Below are 22,722 nucleotides of genomic sequence, written 5' to 3'. Positions count from 1 at the left end.
GGAAGCAGGGTCATCGCTGCTTCCTGACTCTGTGCCCCAGTGTCTCCCACTGTCTAGGAACGAAAGGTCTGTTCAGTGAATCAGTGGATGCCTAAGCCTGTGACTTGGTCTCAGATTATCTGAGGAGGGTGCTTGTGACCCCTTCTTTATTTCAGCTTGTATTGCCCTGTGAGCAGTTGGCACATCTCTTCTCCATCCGCACCCAGCTCACCTTGAAAGATTTGCCAGGCTTTCATAGTCAAGCTAAAAGAAATGAATCAAGCCCATTTCTGGTAGCCCTGTTATTCTGCCCCATAGTGCTGCCTAGCAATGCTCTTCTCCCTGAAGCCTCTTTAATTAACCACTCCCTGGTATTAAATTGTCAATAGCCTCCCTGGAGTAAGTAAGCATGCTCTGGTGGCTTGTCAAGACAGCAAGCTAAACCTCTTGGTGGTTTAAACTGGGATTTGTCTAAGCAGGTAATGAGATTACCATCTTGAGCCTCAGTGCAGGGCGTTAGGTAGCTGGAAAGAACCATTCCTGGGTGGATGCTGTGATCAGCTCTGGTGGCTGAAATGATCACACTCAAGACAGCTACACAGGCATACTCATGTCCCCGGGCTTATCTCTGCATAGTCAAAACTGGAATCTTCTTTTTAGTCCAGGGACTGTATTTCTGATGAATAAGGTGGCATAATTGGAGATGAGAACCACACGGAAGTTGGATACTCACCCTTCTTGCCTTAGTTGGGCAAGATGGGCAGTTTTTTGTTTGTTTGTTTTGGGCATGTGCATGGCATGTGGAAGTCCCCCAGGCCAGGGATGGAACCTGTGCCACAGCAATGACAACGCCAAGTCCTTAGCCACTAAGCCACCAGAAAATCTCATGGACAGGCAGCTTCTTGGTGAGAAATGGGAATGGTGACCATAAGAGTCTGTCATTGTATTTCCCTCCCACCTGCTCAGCCTGAGAACATTACTGTGGAATGGGAAGCAAATTTCCTCTGCTTCTCATTTCCCCTCCTTAAGACCTGGAATAGAAATACAGGACTTGACTGCAGGGGTGATGGGGGAAGATGAACTCGGTGGCCACTGGAATGACAGCCCTCTGCTCTGATTTCTCTCCTAAGAAGGTAGCATGGAAAGGTTCCGGGACCTGACAGAGACACTGCGCCTCACTGAGCCAGTCAGGGACTTGAGAAAGAGACTCAAGAAAAAAATTTTTTTAACCTAATGGGTTTGATATTTTGGGTCCTCTCCACCTGGGTCCTGTTTCCTCCTGGCCTAGATCCAAGCTAAGAATACATTTACTGGTGCCCCCAGAATGGCGCCCTGCAAGACCTTTTTTCCCTCCTAAATCTTAACCTGGAAAAAAAAAAAAAAAAAAAGAACCTTCCCAAACATAGCTTTTAAGTTTGTTGTTCTAATTTCATGTGGTTGTCTCTGCCGTAGGTTGCAAATCCAAGAATGTCTGCCTGCCTGACCTAAATACATGAGTACTGTTGCCAGAGCTCACTTCTTTCTGGAAGAATGCGTGGTTACCTTTAAGACAGGAGTCACTGGAGGAGAGGAGCATGTGGATGAAATTTAATTATATGTGGAACGTTTCCAGACCCATAAACATGGGGTTTAGTCACGGGTGGATGATAACCGGAAACTTCAGAAGCTGTGTTTAAAATGTGAAAATTACCTGTGGCACTCCTGTTTATAAATTGTCCATAAATAATTTCATTAGCAAATGATTAGATGTTTTCGAATCCCTCCTGGGAATGGGGAGGTCTGCAGGGTCATTACCGTGCATTGCCCTCAGCTGGCAGCCTGAGTTTCCTGTTAGTTACAAGGAAGGGCAGCTCATTCAGACCCTGATTCTCACTTTCAAATTGTGGTCCAGCTGCTTGTAGCATTCATTTCAATCCGGCTGGAACAGTGGTTTTGAACTTGATTCCTGAGACTTCCAGGGGCCCTCACTGAAAACATATTCTTTAGTCTCACTGTATGAGACTTTCAAGGCAGTGGTCTGGAAGTCTGTATTTTTTAACAAGTACATTAGATGGTTTTTATGGTGGCAAAATTTGAGAAACAGTGTGGTTGAAGACAGCCCATCGTTTAAAATATATATATATATAATTGAAAACATTTGACTTTAAAATTTAATTGCACAGGGAATTCCTTGGTAGCTCAGCAGGTTAAGGATGCGGCATCGTCACTGCTGTGGCTCAGCCCGCTGCTGTGGCACAGGTTCCATCCCTAGCTTTGGAACTTCCAAATGCCTCAGACGTGGCCAAAAAAAAATTTAGTTGCATAAAGTACTAAAATGGAAGTTGCTTTAAGTAAATACAATTGTCAGCAAACCGTAAAGAGCCAGTTCAAATTGCAAATGCAAAGCAGACTCTGGTCTGGGATATCATTTCTAACCTGTGGTTGAATGTGGAGCAAAATGTAAACAGAGGCTAATCTTCATGAACCTCAGGCACTTTTGCCTTTATGGGCCCCATGCTTCATAAAAAAATATATATGTATTTTATAATTCATGGTATAAAGATGGATGTATTGATACGATATATTACACCATTTTCTTTGACCTGAAAATTCATATGTTTTCTTCTGATTTTGAAAGAAATTACAATATTTTCATGATTGCCTAAAAATATTGTAGGCACTGAGCCTGTTTAGCCTAAGAGTGGATTTGGGCCTGCATGGCAGAAGTGGTGAAATTCACAAGCTAGTTCTGGTGGCTGATGCAAGAATACTTCTCTTGCCTCAGGAGTTCTGAAAGGAATCCTCACTCTTCTTTTCCCTTTTCTCATAGGAGAATATGATCAGCCCTTTTGTCCCCACCCTGTCCTAGTGAGATGGGGAAAGCTGATGGGATTCTGAGGCTGTGCCAGTGGAAGAAGGGTTACTGTCACGCAGGAGTGTGTGGCCTTTCCCATGGCGATCCAGGGATCCATCCCCACAAACCATACCTGTGCCCCTTAAGTGTGTTCTGAATTGCCAAGTTTAACATACTGGTTTCGCCCTGAGAGTAGGTGGGTAAATCAGGTCTCCTCCTTCCTAAAGGAGCCCTGGTGACATCAAGCATCTGACTGGCCAAAAGACTCTGCTCTTAGGTGTCAGGCTTTCCCTGTCATTTTTTTTTTTTAATTTTAATTGAACTATAGTTGCTGTACAATATTACATATAAGTTACAGGCTTACAATATAGTGATTCACAATTTTTAAAGGTTATACTCCTTTATAGTTATTATAAAATATGGACTTTATTCTGTCATATAATATATCCTCGAGGCTTATTTTATACCCATTAGTTTGTACCTCTCATTTCCCTACCCTATCTTGCCCCTCTCTCTTGCTGTCTCTACTGGTAACCAGTAGCTTATTCTCTGTATCTGTGAGTCTGTTTCTTTTTGTTATATCTACTAGTTTGTTTTATTCTTTAGATTCCACATGTAAGTGAGAACATACAGTATTTGTCTTTGTTTCACTCATTTCACTAAATACAATACCTTCCAAGTTCATCCATGTTGTTGCAAATGGCAGAATTTCATTTTTTATGGCTGAGGAGTATTCCTGTGTGTGTGTGTGTGTGTGTGTGTGTGTGTGTGTGTGTGTGTGTGTGTGTGTGATATGTGTATATGTATACCACAGCTTCTTTATTGATTCCTTTGCTGATGGACACTTAGGTTGCTTTCATATCTTGGCAATTGTAAATAATGCTGCTATGAACATTGGGTGTATGTATCTTCTTGAATGTGTTTTTGGTTGTTTTCAGATGTGTACCCATGAGTGAAATGGCTGTATGATACGGTAGTTCTATTTGTAGTTTTTTAAGAAAGATCTATGCTATTTTCCAGAGTGGCTGTACCAATTTACATTCCTGACAATACTGTAGGAAAGTTCCCTTTTCTCCAATTCCATGCCAGCATTTATTTTTTGTGGTCTTTTTGGTAGTCATTCTGACAGATGTGAGGGGCTATCTCACTGTGCTTTTAATACGCATTTCTCTGATGATTAACAATGTTCAGCATCTTTTCATGTTCCTGTCGGCCATCTGTATGTCTTTGAAGAAATGTCTATTCAGGTTTTCTGCCCATTTTTTAATTGGGTTGTTTGTTTTTTTGATGTTGAGTTGTATGAACTCTTATATAGATTTTGGATATTAAGCCCTTATTGGTCATATCATTTGCATATCTCCCATTCAGTAGGTTGTCTTTTCATTTTATGGATAGGTTCCTTTGCTCAGCAAAAGCTTTTAAGTTTAATCAGGTCTCATTTGTTTATTTTTGCTTTTGTTTGCTTTAGGAGACATATCCAAAAAGAAAGTTGCTGTGATTTATGTCAAAGAGTGTTCCACTTGTGTTTTCTTCTAGGAGATTTATGGTTTCCAGCCTTACATTTAGATCTATGATCCGTTTTGAGTTTACTTTTGTATATGATGTTAGAAAACATTCTAATTTTATTCTTTTACATGTAACGCTCCAGTTTTCCCAGAACCATTTATTGAAGAGACCATATTTTCTCCATTGTATATTCTTGCCTCCTTTGTCATAGATTAATTGACTATAAATGCATGGGTTAATTTCTGGGCTCTCTATTCTGTTCCATTGATCTGGTTTTTTAGGTGCCAAAACAATACTGTTTTGATGACTATAGCTTTGTAGTGTAGTCTGAAGTCTGACTCTGTTCTTTCTCAATATTGTTTTGGCTTTTTGGGGGTCTTTTGTGTCTCCATACACATTTTTTTTTCTTTTTAGGGCTGTACCTATGGCATATGGAGGTTTCCAGGCTAGGGGTTGAATCAGAGCCAGAGCTGTGGGCCTTCACCACAGCCACAGCAACATGGGATCCAAGCTGCATCTGTGACCTACACCAGAGCTCACAGCAATGCTGGATCCTTAACCCACTGATTGAGGGCAGGGATGGACTCTGTATCCTCATGGATACTGGTCAGGTTCATTACTCCTGAGCCACAGTGGGAACTCCTCCATACACATTTTAAAAGTATTTGTTCTAGTTCTCTGAAAAATGTTCTTGGTATTTTGATAAGGATTGCATTGAATCTGTAGATTGCCTTAGACAGTATGGTCATTTTGACAATGTTAATTCTCCCAGGCTAAGAACATGGTATATCTTTCCATCTATTTGTGTTGTCTTTAATTTGTTTCATCAGTGTCTTATATTTTACCAAGTATAGATCTTTTAGCTCTTTAGATAGGTTTATTCCTAGGTATTTTATTCTTTTTGATGCAGTTGTAAATGGGATTATTTCCTTAATTTCTCTTTTTGATAGTTCATTGTTAATGTATAGAAATACAACAGATTTCTCTATATTAATTTTGTATCCTACAACTTTACTGAACTCATTGATGAGCTCTAGTAGTTTTTTGGTGGTGTCTTTAGGGTTTTTTGTGTATAATATCATGTCATTTGCAAACAAGCACAGCTTTACTTCTTCCTTTCCAATTTGAATTCCTTATACTTCTTGTCCAATTGCTATGGCTAGGACTTCCAGTACTATGCTGAATAAAAATGGTGAGAGTGGGCATCCCTGTCTTTGTTCTTGATTTAGAGGAAATGCTTTCAACTTGACACTCTTGAGCATGATGTCACCTGTGGATTTGTCAGATATGACCTTTATTATGTTAAGTATGTTCCCTCTATACCCACTTTTTGGAGAGTATTTAATCATAAATGATGTTGAATTTTGTCAGAAGCTTTTTCTGCACCTATTGAAATGATCATATGGTTTTTATTCTTCAGTTTGTTAATGTGATGTATCATAATGATTTGCAGATGTTGAAGCATCCTCCCATCCCTGGGACAAATCCCATTGGATCATGTTGTATGATCCTTTTAATGTATTATTGGATTTAGCTTTCTATTATTTTGTTGTTGACTTTGGCATCCATGTTCATCACTGATATTCACCTGTAACCTGTGTGTGTGTATGTGTGTGTGTGTGTGTGTGTGTGAGTGATATCTTTGGTTTTGGTATAAGGGTGATGCTGGCTTTGTAGAATGAGTTCAGAAACATTCTTTCCTCTGCAATTTTTTGGAATAGTTTGAGAAAGGTAGTTGCTAACTCTTATCTAAATGTTTGGTAGAATTCACCTTTGAAGCTGTCTGGTCTTGGACTTTTGTTTGTTGGAGTTTTTTGGGTTACTGATTCAATTTCATTACTAAAAATTGGTCTGTTCAGATTTTTTATTTCTTCCTGGTTCAATCTTGAGAGATTGTACATTTCTAGGAGTTTGTCCATTTCTTCTAGGTTGTATATTCTCCCAGGCTGGGGAGCCTGACATGGGGCTTGGATTCCCTCACTCCTTTGAGAGAACTCTACAGTTATAATTATTCTCCCATTTGTGGGTCACCCACCCTAGGGTATGGTACTTGACTATATTGCAGTTCCACCTCTCCTACCCATCTCATTGTGGTTCATTTTTTATATCTTTCATGGTAGAAGATTTTTTCCGGTTAGGTTCTGGTCTTTTTCATCAATGGTTGTTCTGCAGATAGTTGTAATTTTGGTATTCCCATGAGAGGTGGTGAGCTCAGGGTCTTTCTATTCTGTCGTCTTGGCCAATTGTGTCTGTGTTATTCTGGATGGTTTGTGTCTAATAGATTTCAGTAACAGCCTTAATATTGGTAGAATACTGCTTGAGAGAGAAAGGAACTGTTGAGATGAAAAATGCAGGCATACTCTTTTTCATGGGCAAGACCACACGTCATTGAAGCAAAGTTAAAACAATTTTTTTCTTTTACATTATTATGTAGAGGTTTTGGGTTGAGAATTCTAAAATAATTGTGATCAACGAAGGTTAAACATACTGATTATAAAAAATTGCAAAGTATCGTCAGTGACACCAGAAAGAAAAAAAAACCTTAATCACTATCCATAATGCCTTTTAACACTTTTGCCTGATGTTTCTAGACTTCTTTTCTGGGTACAAAAAGCTGTTTAATTTTTACAAAATTGTAAGCATATGAAATGTACCTTGTAATCACCTGCACTTTTCACCTAACAATATATATGAACATTCTCTTCACATCATGAATTGCCATCTTACAAAATGATTTTAATAGTGATACATTATTCCTCTGTGTTAATGGATAATCATTTATTGAACCAGACTTCTGTTTTTGGACATGACATTAGTTTTCTCATTATTAGTAGTAAAACTTTAATGATTTTATGACATAAATTTTTAAATACATACATAATTATTTCTTTAGGGTAAAGTGGAACTAATGTATCAAAGGGTATAGGAATCTGGAGGGTTTTTTGGCTTTTTAGGGCCACAGGTGCAGCATATGGAAATTCCCAGGCTAGGAGTCTAATCAGAGCTACAGCTGCCGGCCACAGCCACAGCCACGCCAGATCCAAGCTGCATCTATGACCTACACCACAGCTCATGGCAACGCCGGATCCTTAACCCACTGAGCAAGGCCAGGGATCGAACCTGCATCCTCATGGATACTAGTAGGACTCGTTACCGCTGAGCCACAATGGGAACTTCCTGGAGCTTTTTAATGTGTGTTTCCAAATAGCTGGGAGGGAGGGAGGTTTGCAACAGTTTACATTCCCATTTGTATTCCGCAAGTGCTTGCGTTCTTGTACCCTTGCCAACACTGGATATTGCCATTTGAGTAAAATTCAAACTCAAGAAATCTGGTAAGCATTAATTCAAAAGAAACCATGACTCAAGTTTCTTTGCATAGAGTATTTAATGTTTAGCAGATTGCTCTATGTGCAATAATTATGGGTTTCTTTACAATGTTATGGAAGCCCCCTTATTAAATTTTACATTTACCATTTTCTTCAAGGTCCTTAAATAGATCTTAGGTTTTCAACTCTTATGTTTTATACTATTAAAAGTATGGTTTTAGAGGACCTTGTGTGTATGTATTCAGGATGATGGAATGTTAGAACTAGGCAGAACTTAAGTAATGGGTTAATCCACCTCTGTCTTACAGATTAGTTAATGGTTCAAGAAAGAAACTTGCCCACAATCATTCCATCTGGTGCAAGTGAGACAACTCAATTCAGACTAGTCCAGCGAAATGGAGAATTTGTTGGCTCATGAAACTGAAAACAGGTTCTGATACCTACCTGTGACTGACCTTAGATAAATTCCTAAATAAAAACCTCTATTTTGTTATCTGTAAACAGTGTTGCACTCAACCAAAGGTCCCTTCCACCTCTTAAAATTCAATGTTTCTGTGAATATATTAGAACAGAATTTCATTACAGTATTGACCAAATGTAGACATACTGAAAATAAGGCTAGCACTCGAGAAATTTTTAAAGAAATACATTGCGTATTACTAATGGATCTGAGTTAAAGTTTTTTTGTTTTTTTGTTTTTTTTAACTTGCAGAAGTCCTTAGGCAACTCGAAGGTAGTCAGTATTCCCGTAGTGTAAACATATCTCCAAAGTGATTGAAAAGTCTTTTATGTTGTTGTTGATTTACACAGTCCTCAAACACCTTTTCCACCTATTAGTTTGCTTAACAGATGTATTATCAGATAGTGGGGAAAGAAATTCCGTCCTTTTGCTCCCTAGTCACGATTATTACCATGGATTTCAACGTGGTGAGCCTAGGGAAAACTATCCATGATGGGAGCTGGTTGCTGAGTCACACTGGTGCTCAGAAGAGTGCATCTTAAGCACAGAGCGCCTAATTTACACACAGGAAGAAGTATTGCTGGTAGGGGACCTCGCCTCACCAGGAACACCTCTTAAAGCTCTGTGGCTGGTTGTTAGAGAGGAGATAGATTTTTCTCATGCCAGGCCTCCTTAACTCTTTAAAATGGTTTCTTTGTCTGGCAGGAAACCTTTTCTCCTCTCCCTCTCTTTCTCTCTCTCTGGTTGTTTTTTGTTTTTGTTTTGAGTTTGGGGCTTTTTCTTTTCTTTCTTTCTTTTTGTTTTTTTTGGTCTCTAATCATTTATGCTATTTGGAATTCACTGTGTAACCCTTGAAATTTATTACAGGAAGCGTAAGTGCCCCTCAGAGACTATTCTAGTGTTCTGAAAAGGTCTTAAAGAAATAGGCTGTGTCTTAAAGCCATTGACGAACAAAACATTTTAAAATATTTCACCACATATTAAGAATACATATTCATTTCAAGGTTTTAACTACTATCAGATTGCCAATTCAGGTTTGTGTTTGGAGGTATTTTTAGAGAGATAAATGCAACAGAGCCTACATACCTTTTTATGAACACTCATCTACCGCATATTTATCAGCAATGTTTGCAATCCCTGGAGCTGGTTCTGCAGGAGAAGGAGGCTCCCAGGGGGGAAAAAAAAAAGCCAGCCAGAGATTTTGATAAAAAGTATACTAGTCAGGATAGGTAAGATCATTCTGTAGTAACAACCCTCACGCGCATCTTAGTGCCTTAAAACAATGAAGATTTATTTCTCATTCACCCTGTAAATCTATTGACGAGTAGCTGGGGCTTCAGTCTGGCTCATCTTCACTCTGCATCCCCACTGATGGAGCAATCATTATCTTGAATGTTGCTGGTTTTGGTAACAGAAAGAGTTCTGCAATGTCTGACACTAGCCATAAGTGCTCTTGCCTGGAACTGACACACACCATTTCCATTTCTAACTCACTGGCCAGATTAGGCACATTGCCTGCCTCCATGAGAAAAGGCCAGGAGCTGCAGTCTGACCCCATGGGCCAGGTAGGAAGGGAACCAACAACACTAGCAAATACCACAATTTGCTCTTCTGATTACCAGATATTTGACTCATGCTCCCTCTGGCAAGTGAAGTGCTCATTCCCTCTCCAAAGGAGAGACCCCCAACTCCCACCCTGTCACAGCATCTAGATCATGCACAGCAGGCATGGCACTCAAGTAGGGGATAGTGCAAAGTTATTGCAATACCAGCTCTGGATATGGGTCCTCATGATCTAGAGACTTTTAACTAAAAAAGGCAAGTTACCTGCTGTTGACCCCTTCCCCCATTTATATTAATATCTAATGGTGAAATAATGATTGGCAAACTCAATATACCCTGCTATTCAGAAAAGAGGTAGATGGGAGACATCCGTTCACTGGTCCTCGGCCATTCTAAAATGCTGGGCAATTCTGAGATTCCTGCCCTATAGGTGAAAAATGTCTCTCTGGGGTCCTGATTCTTCTCTCTGGGAGGGCTTACCCCATCCATTATTCTCTTCAGTCCTTGGCTTTGTCTAGTAGCTTCCTTGATTGCATCTCAAGTGAAGAATATGCCCTCCATACGGAGCTGAGCAGCTTTCCCAGCTGCTTTTTTTTTCTTTTTTTTTTGCTTTTTAGGGCTGCATCTGAGGCATATGGAAGTTCCCAGGCCACGGGTCAAATTGGAGCTGCTGCTGCCTGCCTACACCACAGCTCAGCTCAGGGCAACGCTGGATCCCCAGCCCACTGAGCGATTCAGGGATCGGACCCAAAACCTCGTGGATACTACTCGGGTTCGTTATCCCTGAGCCACAATGGGAACTCCCCAGCTGCTTCTTGGCTTTAGAGGTTTGGGGACTCAAGAGTTCTTTTAGGTCGTAACAGTTTCCCTAGCCAGCTCAGGTGCCAGCTCTTGGTTTCTTTAATATAGTACAATTCTTTTTTTTGCAGGGGGGGGACACCCACCACATGTGGTAGTTTCTCAAGTCAGGGATCAAACCCGCGCCACTGCACTGACAATGTTGGATCCTTCAACCTCAGCACCACAAGGGAACTCCAGTAGTACAAGTCTTTTCAAAAGAAAGTAGGTTTCTATTCTCTTTGCCCCCAGTTTATTTCCATATGCCAGTAGACAAGCCCTGAGTTCTTGGCATACTTCTTTTTCATAGGGTGCCTTTGTGCTTTTGCTTCCATGCCTTTCTGTATTGATTTAATTGATGATACTTTGAACCTGTGGCTTTGCTGGGGAGGCCATGCCTCTAGTCTCTTTTCCTCTGAGCTCTTCTAACTAGGAAGCAACAACCTTAGCACATCTTTGCTTGGAGACATTTTAACCCTTTCAGAGTGTTAAGAGCAGTTGTGATAGCTGTTCCCTTCCTTTGACCCTCACCTCCAAACTAAGTGCTAATTGACCTTTTTCACCTCTCAGTTTTATTGTTTATCTGTTGGGGAAGAGAAGCAGCTGCTTTTTCTAACCCTGCAAGTCTGACTTGAACTATTCTCTTCCCTTTTTGTTTGTAACCCATCAATTGCTTTCTGAGCACATCTCTGTCTACTGCTGGGTTAACGCCTTTTCAAATGCAGCAACATTAGCCAGTAGTAACCAACACATGCTACTAACATTTGACTTTCAACCTCTTCCACGTACCTCATTCTTTATTATATGCCTTCTGAGTTAATCATAAGTGATGGTTTCACAAAATGCTTGCCCAGCCTCTCAAATCTCAATGATTTAAAAAAACAAAGGTTGGAATTCCCATTATGGCTCAGTGGGTTAAGAACCTGACATAGTGTCACTGAGGATGCAGGTTCGATCACTGGCCTCACTCAGTGGGTTAAGGATCCAGCATTGCCGCAAGCTGCAGCATAGGTCACAGATGTGACTAGGATCTGGTGTTGCTATGGCTGTGGCTGTTGGGAAGGCCCCAGCCATAGCTGTGATTCAACAACTAGCCCAGGAACTTCCATTTGCTGTAGGTGCAGCTGTAAAAAGAAAAAAAGGTGGGGGGTGGTATTTCTTTTTTTTTTTTTTTGCCTTTTCTAGGGCTGCTCCCATGGCGTGTGGAGGTTCCCAGGCTAGAGATCAAATCGGAGCTGTAGCTGCCAGCCTACGCCAGAGCCACAGCAACTCAGGGTCTGAGCCTCATCTGCAACCTACACCACAGCTCACGGCAACGCCAGATCGTTAACCCACTGAGCAAGGCCAGGGATCGAACCTGCAACCTCATGGTTCCTAGTCAGAAACATTGACCACTGCACCACGATGGGAACTCCGGGGGGTGGTATTTCATACCCAGGCTGTATGTTTCTTGAAGACTGGCTGCTTCCTTACTACAGGACTTAGGCTGACAGGTCAGGCACTACCTGGAATGCTTCTCATCACTATGGGAAAGCTCTGGAGGGTCTCATACCTACAATTACCTGCCCTGGCCTGGAAGTGACAACCTATATATCCTTTCTGCTCAGAAGCAGTTTTCCTTCAGCATTGTGTATGAGCTCTGTCCATCTTGAGCTATATAAATCTAGTGGATTCTCATGGTTATACAGTATTCTATCATCTAAGTACATCATATTTTATCTACATATTGATGACATCTAGATTGTTACCAGGTTTTCATTATTACAAATTCATTATTATAAAGTGAACATCTTTATATATGTCTGCTGGTACACATGGGCAAGAATTTCTTTAGGAAATTGTTCTTATTATTCTTTAGAATATGGTAAGAGAAGATGGACCTAAAGTCAGCTACTTATCTACAGCACCTTGTTTCGTGAACATCGGCTCACAAAGTTCATACCCACCTCCCTATGGTAGGAAACCCGTTTGAAGGAGTAGGTCGGTTAACCCATTCGTGGAAGGCTTCTTGTGCACTTTGCCCCGGGTCTGCCACTGAACATCCTTGATGAATATTTTAGAAATTTTTTAGACCGACATCTTGGTGTAAAAAAGAGGAGTAAAAGGTGAATGCAAACATTCTGTACCTAGAAAGAACATCTCTTCTGGCAAACACAGAGCAGTCTTTTATCAGTAGTTTTGCCCAATTTATCAAAGCATCAGCATACTCCGGATTAAAGAAAACATGAGTCATGGATTATAGCTGCCTTGGGATTTCTTCCTTCCTCCTCGTCCATCTCCACCCACAGCTGGCATATGGGAGGTATAGTTTAGATAGACCTTGATATCAGGAAGACAAATAAAAATGAACATTTAAACTATGACAGTGTCCTATAAAAGCATTAAAATGTGAATAGGAGAGCATTTAATGTTTCATGAAGGTAAGAAATGAAAATAGGTACGTGGAAGCCATTTCTATTGCCATTTAGACCATAGTATTCCAATCCCAACTGCTGATAATGACATTTAACTGAATTTTCACAACTCTACACTCTCTGACCCCCTCACCCCCCATGTTGCCGAGTTGTTAACAAAAGCTTTGAAATAGCTCACACACGAGCGGGAGGTGAAGCATGAAGAAGAAACCAGAATTGTAAATAAAATGCTTAGCTGTCCCCTGTCGGGTCTTAAAAAGTGAGACCTCTCTTCAGTTGCCTGTACTTAACAACATCCAGCCAAGAAAAGGCCACGCAGGAGCTCTGTGGGTCTCACAACAGCTTGTTCTACCTGTCTGTGCTAAGAAGTCTCCTGGTTTCCACTGTCCCTGAGTACTTATCCTGTTTTACTTTTTCAGGTACTGAAAATCCTAAGGGTAGAATTTTCTCCATTCCCTCTCCCCTGACTTCTAGCCTCTACCTACACAACCTGCTTATCCTGCCACCCTTCACAATATTAACCTAGAGGGGTGGCCTTCTGTACCTTCCTGCAGGTTCATATAGTCAAACACCTACATATCTTCCTTCTATTTTACTGCCTGCCTGCCTTTGTCCCTCCCTACCCCCTTTCCTTCTTCCCTTCTTCCCCTCCTTTTTTTTCCAAACCAGAGAGCTTTAATAAATTATTTACACATCTAGATTATCTCTTGCTTTACTCACTAATAGAAGATGGGGACGATCTCTCAAGGCAGCTAGTATAGATCTCATTCATTCTTTTAAACGTCTGCCTTCATAGTCCACAGTTTTGAAAGTCATATACTTTATTGGAGTTTCTCTGTTACAGGGCAGGCATGTTGTTTCCAATTGTTTTGGTCTTGGGTTTTTTGTTTGTCTTAAATGGGGCTACTCTCACTGGTGCTGCAGGGGACATCTTGTACCTATCCTTGAATGCCGAACACTGGCCCTTTTAAAATATGGGTCCGAGAGAGATTCGCTGTGTTTAAAATGTATGTATACTTATAATTTTAATAGACATTGCCAGAGTTTTTCAAAAAATAGTTACCCTAGCAATGTTCCCGAATACCCTTCCCCCATCCTGTCCAGGAATAGTCCGGTTCTACTGTGATAGGAATGAATTACACCTGCAACCTCGATTGCGTAGCCCAGGCACCTATTGACATAATCTCGGCGTATTTCAGTGGGGTGTAAAACTAGGGTTCTGGTTGGCCTCTGTGGTTAGGGGTAGTTGTGATTTTTGTGTTTCGTACAGAATCCATGGGAAGTTTATAAGAGGGAGGGAAGTGGAGGCCATTCTTATGCAGTGCACTCCATTCACATATGAGGACACTGAGATCCAGAGAAGCGGAGGGAGTTAAAGTGAGCTAGTTCCTGGCTGCTGCTTCTGGGAAGCAGTTGTTCGGAATCCTAAATCGGGCTTTACCTATACTGTGGGCCATGCTGATAGTGATTTTCAGAGAACAGACCAAGAAATGTCCTCTGTGAGCTAAACCAACTAGTAGGGAGGAACTGTTTCCGGCTTTCTTTTCTCTCCTGCTCGATAGGCAAACTTCCCAATCTGCTCTGGGCAGTTATGGGATTTGCTGTGCAAACTTTTACAAAGATAAGAGGACATTTGTTAACTCGGTCTGGTCCGTGGAATATGCTGCTCTTAATCTTTTGGAGAGTTTGGGATTTTTCTAGACCGTTAGAGTTACTGCCTACCAAGTTGCAGCTGGTTTGGGTCACAGCTAAAATGAAAACAGGGATGGCTCCCTCCTGTATCCCCCTTCCCCTTCCCTCCCCGACAGACCTACCCCGAGAGCCAAGCAGCCTAGAAAAAGAAGTCCTACAGGTCCCAGTTACATTCCTGGCAACATAATCTCTAAGTGTAACGCGCACAGTATGACCAGGGCTCAAAGGGATGTTCTCTAGGGCTGAAGAAAATAAGCTTTTAGAAAGAAGCCACTTAAGCTTCTTGGGTCTTTAAACTCAGTTTTAATATATAAGTTCAGATTTAGCCCCTGGAGTCTGCTGAGGAAGATGAAAAGGGAGAAGTCCAAATTTTGGATTCTGTTTGGCTTTGCCCTGTGTTCACTGCAGAGTATTTGACAGCCCAGCATTAACTTGCCAGGTTGCCTCCAAATAAAGTTAGTTCAGGGAGCTCAGCCCTTTCTCTTAATAATAATAGAACAAAGTGCAGAGCCGTTGAAGGAATCTGACTAGAATCCATGAGAATTTATGTTTGATCCCTGGCTTCACTCAGTGGGTCGGGAATCCAACGTTGCCGTGAGCTGTAGTGTAGTTCGCAGACATGGCTCGGATCCTGCGTGGCTGTGGCTGTGGCTGGCAGCTGTATCTCTCATTCCACCGCTAGCCTGGGAATTTCCATAGGCAGCAGGTGTGGCCCTAAAAAGAAAAAAAAAGAAAGAAAGAAAAAAGGATTGTGATGGAATTCCATTTTGTCAAAGATAAACCTCTCCAGCAGACTAAATATAAATATATGTCGATATATAAATACATAACACAAAGCCTGTCTTGTGTTATATAAGGCAGAAGACTAAATATAAATATATGTCAATATATAAATATATAACACAAAGCCTGCCTTCAGGTTGCAGACTGGTCAGGAGCTGTGCTTATTTGTGGCCTTGATCCTCAATGGTCATGGCTCTTGTGGTTTAGAAGTTTGCAAGCCTGCCAATTGGAACCTCTGGGGAGCTTTAAAAAATACTCATGCCCCAGTCCCACCCCAGAATTAAATCAGAATTTCTGAGGGAGGAGACACACGCAGGCCACTTGAGATGGAGGGTGTATCCCTCCTTAAGGAAGAAAGAGAAGTTTTTTGAGTCAAGCTGTTCTATTGAGGGTTCTGCCGCCATAGGGATCATCCATCATGCCTGCCCCTCATGCAGAGTCCACCGTCTTTCCCTTTCTCCTCCCTATTTATTCTGTAGACTAAAGCAATGGAGTCACATCATATAGTCAGCTCATGTAGGCACAGGTTGAATGCTGTAGAAATGATCATTGAAGAGCACCCCACAAAGACACCATGAGGCGTAGAGATAAACACACTATCTCTGGGTTCACCTAGCATAGCCAGTGTTTCCTCTGGCCTCAAAACAGATCACTGTTTCTTTGGCTGAGATTCCAGCAAAACAGCATCTGGGAGCCAGAGTGTATGCAAAATATGCATCTTTAAGAATTGGACTTGTAGGAGTTCCCGTCGTGGTGCAGTGGTTAACCAGTCCGACTAGGAACCATGAGGTTGCAGGTTCGATCCCTGGCCTTGCCCAGTGGGTTAAGGATCCGGCGTTGCCATGAGCTGTGGTGTATGTTGCAGACGCAGCTCGGATCCCCCGTTGCTGTGGCTCTGGCATAGACCAGTGGCTATAGCTCTGATTCGACCCTTAGCCTGGGAACCTCCATATGCCACGTGCAGCCCTAGAAAAGGCAAAAAAAGAGTTGGACTTGTACTCCATTTGGTGAGATCTGGAGCCCTAAGAAGCACATGGGGATTGAGACGTGCTTAGGGAAACCTGTTCGCATCTCATAATCAATTCCGAGGCCAACTTTGAGTGGAGTGTTGGCAGAATCATGAGCACCGTTTAAGGTGTGAATTTCTTCTCACCTGTCTCTTCTTTTAGGCACACATAGTTGAATTCAGGTAAATTGAGTAAATGCACATGCGACACCCCTGCCTTTCATTATTGAATATTCAAAACCGGCACATTTCTTTGAATGTACAGAATTCAAGGGCATTCTGTCTTTCTGTCCCCTAGCGTTCCCATGGTTTGGCATGGACATCGGTGGGACTCTAGTTAAGCTGGTCTACTTTGAACCCAAGGATATTACAGCTGAAGAGGAGCAGGAGGAAGTGGAGAACCTGAAGAGCATCAGGAAGTATCTGACTTCTAACACTGCCTATGGGAAAACCGGGATCCGAGATGTCCACCTGGAACTGAAAAACTTGACCATGTGTGGGCGGAAGGGGAACCTGCACTTCATCCGCTTTCCCAGTTGCGCGATGCACAGGTTCATCCAGATGGGCAGCGAGAAGAACTTCTCCAGCCTCCACACCACCCTCTGTGCCACGGGAGGCGGGGCTTTCAAGTTTGAAGAGGACTTCAGAACGGTATGTCTGCATTACCCCTGTTCAAACAACAAAACTACCTCTTTAAGAAAGAAAGAAAACCTCTCATGCTCATGATCATGGCATCTAGGGGATAACTAGACTACAAGGCTTGGCACTTAGGCTGAATTTACTTCACCCCTCTGTGCCTCAGTTTCCTCATCTATATGAGAATAAAAATAGTTCCTACTTCATAGGGTTGTTCCATGAAGGACTCAGTGAAATAATATGTACCCAACACTTAGTTAAGCTCAATAAATACTAACTGTCCTCCTCATCATTTTTTTTTGTTTTTGTGTTTTGTCTTTTTAGGACTGTGCCTGCAGCATATTGAAGTTCCAGGCTAGGGGTCGAATCTGAGCTATAGGTACCAGCCTACACCACAGCTTGTGACAATGCTGGATCTTTGACTCACTGAGCAAAGCCAGGGGTCAAACCCACATCCTCATGAATACTAGCTGAGCTTGTTATTAATGAGCTACAATGAGAACTCCACTCATCATTTTTGTTAGTAACTTTTGCACAGTGTGGTAAAGGTGATATAGAAGTTCTCTGATGGTTTAGAGGGTTAAGGATCCAGTATTCTTACTGTGGTGGCTTGAGTCGCTGCTGTTGCTGCGGGTTCAATCCCTGGCCCTGGAACTTCCTCATGCTGTAGGCAGGGCCAAAAAAAAAAAGATAAAGTGATATAAACCCCCGTCTGATGTATTTTGGTTAGAGTTTTCCACAGACTCTTTCTACAGTTTCATGAAAGGCATAATTGTTGTGACAGTTATAGATATTATAGACTGAGACTCGCAGGAAAGGCTTTCCATACATCTTACTAAAAATTCTTACTTCTGTCTACCCATTTCCTTTGTATCTTTTTTTTTGTTTTATGACTGTCCTTCAGAAGTTTTGCTCACAAACAAAAATGAAATCTTTGGTATTATGTATAGGTGAATTCCTTTATTAATAAATATGATTTAGGGGGTATGGGTCTACAAAATAGGAATAAGGCTGTATCCTGACTGGCAGTACATGCTGACTCGGTGCTGCTCATTTAGGTTTGACAGAGTTGGCTAAATGGAAGATACTAATGAGCGACAAGGAGTCCCTAACTTTCTCTTTATTAAGCCATCGCTAACACCTCTGTGTTCCAGTTTCCCCATATCTGTGGTCCAGATAATCTCTATACTGTCCAGCTTCATCTCGTAGGGAATAAAATGATAATACAGAGAAATAATAGATGGAGAAAATAAAGTAAATTAACAGATGTGACTGAACATAGAAGGAAGGGTTGAAAGATTTGGGGATTAGTCTTGCCAGAAAGTTTATCATTAATGAGTACTAAATCAGTGCATTAGTCATGGTATTTAATAAAGCTATAAATGCAGTTTTTATTTGTGTCATCAAAAGTAACATCATTTACCTCTTTGATAAGTAGTTTCTAAAGAGCTGGCAATAAAGTTCTAGAGCATGATCTTAAATCAGATTGATTATATTCAGGTTTTGTCTTTTCATTTTGTGTCCCCTTTCCTTACCCGGCAGTAGAATTTGATGCTGCCACTTACTTAAATGACCCATGGGATCTTTTCTCCACCAAAGGGGCCCAGTGATTGAAGAGTTTTGAAACTGAGAAGTTTGAGCTCCAGGGACATGAAAATAAATTCAAGTTCATTTCTGTTTCTCATTTAACTCACTGGGGGACTTTGAGGGAGACTTGTCCCTCCAGTGGGCCTGTTTCATCATCTTCAGAAGGTGGCAGTAGGGCGTCTACACAGATAAGGAGACTAAAGCTAAATCGGAAAGAGGCGCCCAGTGATGCCTCCTAGGTAAGGGCTGGGTGTCGGCTCAGTTCTCACTCAGGAAATGCTGACCTATTCCCTAGTGCTGTGAGTGAACCAGGGTGACCTGGGTACTTGATCAAGCTCCATCAAAGGCTCTGTCCCTCCTCTGGAGTAATGTCCTGGAAGAAACTTAATCTGTTTTGGCCATGAGCAAGTGTGTTTCTCAAGGTTCTGAACTGAGAAAGGTCTGATCGTATTGCAACCAAGATAAAGAAGCCTCAGCTCCTTCAGGCAGGCTGCTGGAGCCTAATGAACAGACTGGTATAAGTCTGGAGTATTTGCCAAAGAGTCTGGCCATCTATAAAAGAAGTATATAGGCTGCCTCTTGTTTCCATGCTCAGTCTTGGCCAAAGTGAAGACATAATTGAAGAAGACAGATCTCTTCCTGTAGCCTGTTCGTCTGTGCACTGTTATATGCCCTTATCCTTCCAAAGTTTGTGAGAATGAATAGGTTTTCTCATCCTCTTTCCTAAGTACTCATTCTCTCATTCAAGTATTTATCATGCTCTTTTTATGCAATGAGTACTGTTATGAGCAAAACAAACCCTCCACCCCCTGGAGCTTATATTCTAGTGCAGGGAGATGGTCAATAATCAAATAAGTGAATACAGAGCATATCAAATGGTGCTAAGTAGGGGGGAAATGAATAAGGAGGTGCTGGGAAGATCTTTGTATGATGAGGTAGCACCAGAGCAGGAACCAGGAGAAGTAATAGAGCAAAGCAGGCTGGTGTGGGGAAGAGTATTTTAGGCAGAGGAAACAGTAGGTGGTAAGGCCCTTAGTGATAATGTATCCAAGCTCTTCCCTTTTCCAGAATGGAAAGTTGAAGGTACATACTTAGTTGTAAAGGATCAATATATACTACTGTGTGTAGTTAACAATCTGACAAAGAATAAAGTAGCGTATATATACGCATGCCTGAAAAGTCCTGTCATTGTATAAAATCACTGTCTCAGGCATAATACAAGTTTACAGATGTATATATATTTTTTAAATCTGAATAATTAGGGCTATCTAAAAAAAGATGTTCAGCCAACACTGAATAGTTAGCAATTGTAATGTCTGATGACAATATCCGATTTAGAATGTGTAAGAGCTGTAAGGCTGTGACACAAGCATTAAACTAGACCCCTGTGTAGAATACTTTCAGTTGAACAAAGCTGCATTTCTTTCTTCCTTTTTCTTTCTTTTCCTTCCTTCCTCCCTCTCTCCTTCTTTCCTTCCTTCCTTCCTTGTAACACTTCAAGATCACTGTCACAAAAAAATTTCTGGCTGGCAAAAGTTAGTCTGCAAAATGATAATGATTCAGCGAAACGGAACACAAAAGAAAAACTTAAAGAACAAATGCACTCAAAATTGGTAAGCCAGTGGGGAATCCCACCATTTAAGAAAGTGGTCCTCTAAGGGGAGACTACATACACTGGGGCACTTACTCCTGGTTTCACTTAACTTTCTGTTTGTCCCTACTGTCTATGTTCTGTGTGGTTTGTTTTAAAGAACCTACCAGAATATTTTATTTACCAAATCTAATATTTTCATCCATGACTACACTTCCCAACTTCCACAGAATCGTCTTTAGAATGCAAAGTGTTCTACTAATAGAAAACTTAGAAAAAGTCATCCTTTTTGTCCACTTAGCTCTTCATTCATTACAAGAGATAACTTTTCCATGTGAGTTTTGTTCAGCCCGAGACTAACACTATTTAGAAGTTAGAAGTGACTCTTTTAATTATTTAGAAAAAAACAAAGATTGGAGTTCCCGTCATGGCTCAGTGGTTAACAAATCTGACTAGGACCATGAGATTGTGGGTTCAATCCCTGGCCTTGCTCAGTGGGTTAAGGATCCAGCATTGCCATGAGCTGTGGTGTAGATTGCAGGTGCGGCTCAGATCCCGCGTTGTTGTGGCTCTGTTGTAGGCCGGTGGCTACAGCTCAGATTAGATGCCCAGCCTGGGAATCTCCATATGCCATGGGAGCACCCCTAGAAAAGGCAAAAAGACAAAAAAAAAAAAAAGAAAAAAACAAAGATCTACCTTCTAAACAAGCAGGATATAACAGTAACTTTTTTTCGTTGACATGAGGTTTCGGGAACAGTAAAAGATTTTCTTATTGCTTCACTACATTTTTTTCAATATGTGAGGAGTTAAGAATTGGCCTTCATTACGCCAGAAATCTCCAAGGACACAACCTAAAAAAAGTTAATAATGGCAGAAAAATCATCAGGAGGGGATAGGGTAATTGTGGATGTGTGAAATTCTAAATCAGAGTGGACTGTTCATTATTAGCTGGGTTCCTACTATTGATCCAGAGGTCAGTTTGTGATATTGCAGGAGCTGAAACATTTGTAGACACCATCCTTCTCCATCTCATTCTGGCTTGACCCTTTTGGCCACTCATGTATGGTCCCCTTTTATCACTGGGTGCCAGGAAGAAGAAATCGTCTTTGATGTTTTGTTATTTTTCTCACCCACAGAACATGTTTGAAATTCATCTCTCTCTCAGGTCTCTGTTAGCGCTCCCGTGTGAGGAGAAAAGAGCCTCAAGTGTAATTTATAATTCACAATCAACCATTTTATATGCAAATTGTTCTTGGTTTGGTAAGACAATCTTTTCTACCACTTCCAATATGATTTATGAAGCCAGTGTCAGCAAAAGACCTTGGGAGGTGTGAGGTATCACACAGATGTGTATTTTATTCATTTTGTGAAAAATAATCGGATGACGCATTTCTCAAGCACAAGAGAGTGATGTATCTACTTTGCTGTAGGTCCGAAGAATCCTTTCATAGAAGAGATAGGTATGGAACCTTTCGGGATAGTTTTTACTAGATCTACTTATTTAGCTCTTTATTTAGTTATTTTTGTGAGACTGAGCTGAAGCGCATAAGGAAAACCTCTTACAGTTATATCCTGAACATGCCTTGTGTGTAAACATGTACATGTATGTGTAACGGGGTCACCATGCTGTACCGTAGAAAAAAAATTGTATTGGGGAAATAACAATTTAAAAAAAACGTATTTTTTTCTAATTGTAGTATACAGAGAATCACTGAATTCCTTCAAGTGATTAGTCTTCACTTTGGAAATGATGTTTCCAAATTCATTTCAACTTGAGATAAGATTTGAATTATTTTATCTCTTACATAATTATAGTTCATGTGTAACTCATGTTTCCAAAGCATGTTCACACAGCCTTCTCATTTGAATCTTGAAAGCAGCCCTGCACGTAAGGTGGGCAGCTGTTATTATGGAGAGTGTGTGATTTTGCTGAACGCTTGTCATCACTGTTCCAGGGTGTGGTAATGGACTAATCCCAGCTTTCAGCTCCAAAATCTGTGTGGTCTCAGGACCAGCAGCATCAGTGCCACCTGGGATATTGTTAGAAATGCAATTAGAAACTCTGGGAGTGGAGTTCCCTTCATGGCTCAGGGAACCTGACTATGTAACCATGAGGATGCGGGTTTTATCCCTGGCCACATTCAGTGAGTTAAGGATCCAGTGTTGCCATGAGCTGCGGTGTAGGTCACAGATTCAGCCCAAATCTGGCATTACTGTGTCTATGGCATAGACCGGCAGCCGCAGATCCAATTTGACCCCTAGCCTGGGAACTTCCATATGCCATAGGTGCGGCCCTAAAAAGCAAAAAAAGGAAAAAGAAAGAAGCTCTGGGAGTAGGGCCCAGCAATCTGTGATTTAACAAATCCTCAAGGTGATTCTGATGGCACCAAAAATCTGAGAACCCCACTGCACCCATGCTTGCTTGGGTGACTTTGGTTCCAGGCAAAGCAAAGTTAGTTTGTCACAGTTAAAGTTTGAAAAACATTTTTTTTTTTTAATTTTGATTTCT

At 41.3% G+C, this 22,722-nt stretch overlaps 1 protein-coding gene across 5 annotated transcripts in view; it reads left to right on the top strand.

Moving 5' to 3' along the window:
- PANK1 (pantothenate kinase 1) overlaps positions 1-22,722 on the top strand; it is a 102,006-nt gene that overhangs the window by 56,964 nt on the left and 22,320 nt on the right. For all 5 annotated transcript variants that reach the window (XM_047762720.1, XM_047762721.1, XM_047762722.1 and 2 more), the window contains one exon: positions 16,698-17,050. In XM_047762720.1, coding sequence (XP_047618676.1) covers positions 16,715-17,050 — 336 coding nt within the window. In that variant the 5' untranslated portion in view covers positions 16,698-16,714. The remainder of the gene's footprint in view (positions 1-16,697; positions 17,051-22,722) is intronic.

This window comes from Phacochoerus africanus, chromosome 15, assembly GCF_016906955.1.
Source record: "Phacochoerus africanus isolate WHEZ1 chromosome 15, ROS_Pafr_v1, whole genome shotgun sequence".
Lineage (NCBI taxonomy): Eukaryota > Metazoa > Chordata > Mammalia > Artiodactyla > Suidae > Phacochoerus > Phacochoerus africanus.
Note: the sequence above shows the minus strand (reverse complement) of the source record. Positions and strands in the feature narration are given on the sequence as shown.